Source organism: Citrus sinensis, chromosome 5, assembly GCF_022201045.2.
Source record: "Citrus sinensis cultivar Valencia sweet orange chromosome 5, DVS_A1.0, whole genome shotgun sequence".
Classification (NCBI taxonomy): Eukaryota; Viridiplantae; Streptophyta; class Magnoliopsida; order Sapindales; family Rutaceae; genus Citrus; species Citrus sinensis.
Genome location: NC_068560.1, coordinates 34,905,228 through 34,912,890, shown reverse-complemented (window position 1 = coordinate 34,912,890; position 7,663 = coordinate 34,905,228). Strand labels below are relative to the sequence as shown.

At 31.9% G+C, this 7,663-nt stretch overlaps 1 protein-coding gene across 1 annotated transcript; it reads left to right on the top strand.

The window, feature by feature from the left end:
• Window positions 1-426: 426 nt before the first annotated feature.
• LOC102616864 (laccase-15) lies at window positions 427-4,364 on the top strand. The gene is made up of 6 exons (XM_006473102.4): window positions 427-578; window positions 1,422-1,573; window positions 1,744-1,991; window positions 2,107-2,235; window positions 2,437-3,393; window positions 4,032-4,364. Exons 1-6 carry the CDS (start codon window positions 483-485, stop codon window positions 4,160-4,162), a joined length of 1,713 nt encoding a protein of 570 aa, XP_006473165.2. The 5' UTR covers window positions 427-482; the 3' UTR covers window positions 4,163-4,364.
• The last annotated feature ends 3,299 nt before the right edge of the window (window positions 4,365-7,663 follow it).

Below are 7,663 nucleotides of genomic sequence, written 5' to 3'. Positions count from 1 at the left end.
TCTATCTATAAATATAACCACCCTATTGAATGTTTTTGACATAATTTTAAACTAATATGACCAAGCCAGTTCAGAAATAACTAGTATGCATATCACTATTTTTTTTTCTTTAAGACAGAAAAAAATGATACAACAATAATAAAACATGGTAAAAACATTAGAGTGGGTGCTAATAACCAAAAATGAAAGAAATGCTAAAGCTTAATTAGTGGTCATTTTTGTTTTAAGTTATCAATTGGCTAACGAAAATATCATGCAATTATGAAAAATATTATTGTAGAAATTGAGTCCCAATCAGCATTTTTGGGGCAATATACATATTTGGAATGTCTTAGTTCTTTCGGCTGTCCTTAAGCAATCAGTATCATAATAACGTGAGCAAATGATTCTCTTGCTCATCACTAACTTGTATAAGAACCCAAAAAAAAATTTCATTTGATCAATTGAAGAAGCAAAGTATTCTTATTATCAAAATTCGGAAGATGCTGCGTCTTCGCAATGGAACCTTCTGCTTAAAAATATTCTGCTTTCAGCTCTTGTTTAGCCTCCGCTCAGCTTCAAATGATTATCTTTTCGTGGTGAGTAGTACTGTACTTTCTCTTTCGATCGATCACAGAGAGGCAATTCATGATTTACAAAATTACACATGCTGTGAGATGCCTATGGATTTCCTAGTTGCACATTTTAAAGATATTTCCTTTGTTTATAATTATTTTTGCTTTCAAGAGCTTCTTTACTATATTTTTAGCTTTATGCATCCAGGATGGAGCCCGGCTATGTCCTAAGCAGCCACGGCCCCTTTTCCAAAAAAAAAAAAAAAACTCAAAATCAATTGAGAGATAGAAATAACTATTCACATTTTTGCCTCGAGATAGGTTTTTATTCTCTGGCTCATGCTAATTAAGGTTTATTTTCCTTTTTTTTATTATTATTATGGTCCCGAGTTTTATATGTAGTTCTTAGACTTGGCCTCTATAGGCTTTGTTTCTTTCCATCCTGGGGTCCAAATGTCACACACTCTCATGGGTAATTAAAGGTCTATAGGCAGGCATTAGGCCGAATACTGAAAATTTAAAAAGTATGTATTTCTGGGGCAAGACGTAAAACTCTTAAAGTTCGCTGGGCTAGAGAATAAAAAAAATCTATAATTTGGATTGAAATTATAAATTATCCGAATTAAAAATAAACATTTTTGTGAGGTGCTGCTCTAGCGATCAGTCTCTAGCTAGCTTCATGCATACCTGAGGGACGGGGAATCTATGCAATATCGTATTCGATTGGCTATTGACCATTTCTTCCCATTTTAATAACGATAAAAAAAAATTGAATCGCATAAACTAAGAAATGTGAATATCGATAAATATTTTTCTTCTTTTTCTTCGCATAAGGATATACTACTGCATAATTAATTTTTTGTGTAGGTAAAGGAGGCTTCATATACAAGGCTATGCAGCACAAAGGATATCTTGACCGTAAATGGACAATTCCCTGGACCAACTATTAGGGTTTTTACAGGCGATACAATCTTCGTCGAGGTTTCTAATGAAGGCAAAGAAAATATCACCATTCACTGGTAAATATGTACAGCTAGCTCTTTTATTTCACTTAATTGTACTATAAAAAGGAAAAAAAAAAAAAAGAGGATGTTTCTGTATCACCAATGAAATACTGAGCTTTTACCTTTGAGCTTAAGTTTTTAGCTCGATTGTAAACTTAACAGACTAGGGTTGATTTCACGTCCAGGCACGGAGTGAGACAGCCTAGGTATCCGTGGTCCGATGGTCCTGCATACATAACACAGTGCCCAATCAAACCTGGAGCAAGCTTCAGGCAGAAGATAATTTTTTCGGAAGAGGAAGGAACTCTTTGGTGGCATGCTCACAGTGACTGGTCACGTGCCACAGTACATGGAGCTATCATTATACAGCCGAGGCCTGGAACTGCTGGCTATCCTTTTCCTGAACCCAATGCGGAAGTTCCAATCATTTTGGGTAGTTTATTTTACGAAATTTATTTCACATAAATACTATCAAAAATCTTAATGAACGTAAATTAATGATCTAGTTAGTGTTAAAAACATTATGGCAAAAAAAAAAAAAAATGTAGGAGAGTGGTGGAAGCAAGATGTGACGGAAGTTCGAAATGAACTACTTAGAACTGGGGGACTGCCAGCAGCATCGGACGCTTTTACTATAAATGGTCAACCTGGTGATTTATACCCATGCTCGAGTTCAGGTATAGATGCAATTAACACGTAATCGGGTTTAATTATTTTTTTTTAAAAGTAAAATAATGTTGGATACGCCCGAGTCATTTCGGATTTTCAGTACATGAATTAGAGGAATAAAAAAGAATAAAATTTACCAAAAATGTATCCTAATTAATAATGCTTTTATAATTCTTCTAACAACTAATTAATAATATTCTATATTGCAGAGACATTCACGCTAACAGTGGATGAAGGCAAAACTTATCTTCTCCGCATAATTAATGCTGCAATGGACGAAATGCTTTTCTTCTCCATTGCAAATCACGATCTCACAGTCGTGGGAACCGACGGTGCTTACACTAATCCATTAACAACCAGTTACATTACAATATCACCAGGACAAACCCTAGATGTGTTGTTTCAAGCCAACCAGAACCCTAATCTCTACTACATGGCTTCAAGTGTTTATTCCACTGCAGTCAATCTTGATTTCATCAACAACACGACAGCCACGGCTGTATTACAATACAATGGAAATTACACTCCAATTTCATCTCCTCCTTTACCTTATCTTCCTTCTAGGAATGACACAAATTCGGCCTTCCAATTTATCGGTAGCCTTCGGAGCTTGGCAAATGAAGATCATCCCATAGATGTCCCGTTAGACATTACCAGTTCGATATTTTCAACTGTTTCGTTAAATACATTGCCTTGTGAAAATGATAACAATTCGTGTGAAGGGCCGAATGGAACTCGACTTGCTGCTAGCTTGAACAACCAAAGTTTTGTTGAGCCATCACCAATTGCTATACTTGAGGCTTACTACGAACGCATCAATGGGGTTTATGGAGAGAATTTTCCAGACTTTCCGCCATATTTATTTAACTTCACAGCAGATGATTTGCCCACGATCTTACAGATTCCAGAACAAGGGACAGAAGTGAAAGTATTGGATTATGATTCAGCTGTGGAGATAAATTTCCAAGGGACAAACTTGGTTGCTGGGACAAGTCATCCAATACATTTGCATGGATACAGTTTTTTTGTTGTTGGATTTGGGTTCGGAAATTTTGACGAAGAAAAAGACCCATTAAATTATAATCTTATTGATCCTCCTCTCCGGACCATAGTGGATGTGCCTATTAGTGGCTGGGCTACAGTCAGATTCAGGGCAAGCAATCCTGGTAAGCAGCACTATTCTTCAACATCATTATATGTATGTATGTCGTCACTCATCACCATCATCTTTGATTCTTCCTTGTCTTCGATCTTATCAAGACTTGTCTCTATCATTTGGATCCTTGCTGATAACTTAAGCTTTTAGGTCAAGTAAATTTTCTAACAAAATATTAGAATGAAGGTCTCGTGTTTGTATCCCGGTGGCGAAATCATAATATTTAATTTGTGGGTCATTGTGTCATAAATAATAACTGATACAGGCTAAAGTATAGGAAAGGACGCGTTGAATGAAAATTTTCAGAAATGCATAGGATCATTTTGCAGTAAATGATAAATAATAGTGGCCAACATATAAAAAAAAAAATCCAAATTTGAAGTCGAATTAAATTTATTACAAGAAAATATCTTTTCATACTATAGCATTAAAAAATTTCTATGGCAGGGCCATGGCCCCCTCAATAGCTTATCTAAATTTTTTGATTGACACATTTTACATGAGAAACTTACTAAGAATTTTTACCTATTAGTTTATATTTTTGGTCAAGCAATTTCTCTTCAGTCTTAACAGTTCCCATAATCATCATCATCATTAACATTTATCATTATAATGGTTATAATAATAATTATTATCATGATGGTACAGGAGTCTGGTTTATGCACTGTCATAGAGAGGAGCACCTTACATGGGGAATGAAGACGGTATTCATTGTAAAGAACGGAGAATCACCCCAAGAAAGATTGCTACCACCACCACCAGACGTGCCTCCTTGTTAAATTTATTAGTTTTGAAGCAATTTATGTAAATTAAATCCTGAAGCTTGCAAATTGATCTTACGAATCTGCTGTCTTCGCAGTTGAAAAAAAAAGGAATTACTTTCACCCTTAAGAACTCTCTATTAGTTAGGCTTAACAATTTAGATTTCAAAAGTTGTGGTAATGCATCACATGAACTTTTATAAGAAATATCAAAGAGAAAACAACATAATTTCTTTAAATAAATAAATACATGCCTCACAATTAATTATATTGAGCATTTATATTAATTTTTTTTCCTATAAAATGATATGATATTTATATTTCGAGCGGTGGGATGATGGAAATTTCCAATTTCAGCTTTACACATTGAGAAATATTTTATTACAACAAATCATTTAAGAAAGGAATAATTTCGGAGAACCTTGGAAACATGAGACTTTTGAAGTTTCATCCATAAGGAAACTTTAACGTCACAGCTGACAAAATTAAATTTGAAGAAAAGTACAGGAAAAAAATAAAATTTGAAGTACAAAAATATTCAAAGAAACCCCAAATAGAGACATAACCCCTTGTTAACATGAGAAAATCCATTCATTTAGTTGGGTCAAGTTGTTAAGCATTTTCCAATTGAAAATGTCGTGGGGAAAGACAATTTGCATTCTTTTTTTTTTTAACACATCAACAATAATAATATTTTAATTGACACAGAGACTTTAGATGGTCCGTTATTTATCGTTTTGTTTTCTACCGACATGTCATTCATGAGACAAGAAATCGGAATAGACTTGTTGAAATGTGCGTTGTATAATTGATATAAGGGAAAATATCCACCGTCTACCTATTTTTAACACCTTTTTCAAAAATACACAATTCCTTCATTTTTTAGCTAGAATCCACCTAAAGTTGCATTTTTTTTCATTTTTCCACTTCCGTTTGGAATCTGTTAAGAAAACTAACGGAAACTTAATAAAATGACCATTTTACCCCCAAAACGAAAATTACAATTTCACCTTAAAAAATACCAAAAATAATAAGATTTAATGATGAATATCATTATTGGTACTTTAATGAAGTACAAAAAAATCTTAACTACTAGAGATTATAACTCAATTAATAATAAAACTCTACTTATCTTAAATTCAATTGATGATTTGTGAGATTGGGCTATTTTTAATACTACTGTTATAATTTAGCATTCTAATTACAGATATATTTAAAAAAAACATGCATTTGATGGTTATGGAATTAATTTATTTATTGACCGATGGGGAAAATAATTAGATTTAATCTAATTATTTTTTATAATTTTTAAGGTGAAATTGTAATTTTCGTTTTGGGGGTAAAATGGTCATTTTTTAAAGTTTTCGTTAGTTTTCTTAACGGATTCCAAACGGAAGTGGAAAAGTGAAAAAAAATGTAACTTTGGGTGGATTCCAGCCAAAAAATGAAAGAATTGTGTATTTTTAAAAAAGGTGTAAAAAATAGGTGGACGGTGGATATTTTCCCTTGATATAATCTAAAGCTTGAAATATATATAGACACGTGACTTTTATATGTGTCAATAGACTAGCCCATTGATCGAATAGTTGATTAGTGGAAAGTACTATTAGCTAGATTTGGATACATATGGACCCAAAGTGCTCCCCAACAATTTCTCGGACTTGACTAGCTTACAGAATCTGTAAACTACAGACTGCAGCATCAGCCGTTGGATGTGGAGTGAGAAACTAAACAATAGACAATCGGATGGTGGGATGACGGGAGATGTTTGTTACAGAATCTGTACCATAGACAGGTCCGAATTTCTCAGTGTTTGTTGTTTGCGTGTAATATAAAGAACCCAAAATTACACGCAAAAATAATATCTATTCGGTCCTCTTGCCGATTAGTTGGTCCACTTGGCCCAATTTTGTTAAGACGGTTAAAGTTGGAGAAGTCGTAATATTCCAATTTTGTTACTACAATGAAAACTTTCATTTTATTAATGAAAGTATTTACTAGCTTTTAGTCACCTTACATTATAATGTAAGGTACATAATTATTCCACAGTCGTTTGATGAAAATTTAACGATTGTGGAAAAAATATGATTTTATTATGTAAGATTTTCATTAAACAGTTATAAAAAAATTATGTAACTTACATAATAATGTAAAATAACAAACTACTGTTTACTATAACAGTCCGCTCTTACATTATATCATATTTTCCGCTTCGTTCAGATCCACCACAAAAGTCTCATAATGCTTGAGATTCTTACATCCCTCACACTGGAGTGTTACGATTGCCATCTTATTATGATTCTTCTTTTTCTGCTTTATTTTTACAAAAACGCAAATAGGAGCAATCAATTCTACAATAAAGCAGTAGTGTAATCCACGTCTTTTAGTTTTTAATCATTATTATCTCTCATTGAATCACATAAAATAACAATAAACGTCATCATATTATTCCAATTCAGTAATAAAACTTTGTATCAATCTTTTCTTCATTCCTTGGCCTTTGCTTTTAAAGAAAATGAAGCTTCCGTCGGGCAAGCGCAGAATTTCGGCAGTTCAAAATATCTGTCTTTGGGTTTGAAGTTGGTTATATATTTTGGTGCTTACTTTTATGTTTGATGGACGGAACTATCTTGCTTACGTTATACCAAACACCCAATTTTAACATTTTCTTTAACAGTCCTCATTGTTTTTGGTAAATAATAAAAACTTATAAATTTTGAAAATTTTACACAATAAGCCCTAATTAAAATATAATAATTTTAGAATTCTAAAAACTTTATTTGGCATTTTCTTCAGCAATCTCTACTATTTTTTTGTAATATTAAAAACTATAAATTTCAATTATTTTACAAAATAAACCCCAATTAAAATATGAAAATTTTAAATTCTAAAAAATTATTCTCTCTCGGTTTTCTTCTCAATTATTTTTTTCTGCTTTGATCTTAATTTATTCATTTATCCAACATATAATTCTTCTAAAATATCAAAAAATAGAGAGTCTTCTAACCACATAATTAGATTAATTTCTTGAACACAAAATCTAATAAAAATAATGCTTGCATTCTCTTAAAAGAAATCTATTGTGTTTATTTTTATTTATTTTTACTACTATAATAAGAAAAGAACTGTATCTTGCTCTCTATAACAAAATCTAAACAATTAGGGTCTATTGAATGGGGTTAAAGATGGTGACATATGTTTATTTTACTAAAATTTAATTCCAATATAGTGTTTGGCATTGATAAGTAAATTAAGAATAATAGAGTTGGTGCCAACCAAATTATCATATGATAATTAATTTTTTGCCCTAAGGGGACCCTTTGAATAATTTTTTTAGACTAAATTTATATCTTATGCTAACAATTATAAGGTTATATGATATTGAGCAAATTTATAGAAATAAAAGTTAAGCTTCATTTATTTAATTAAAATAATTATTTATCCCTATAAGTAACAATATCTTAAATGGTAAAACATTAAATGGGTATTTTATTTTAAAATATATATATATACTAAAAA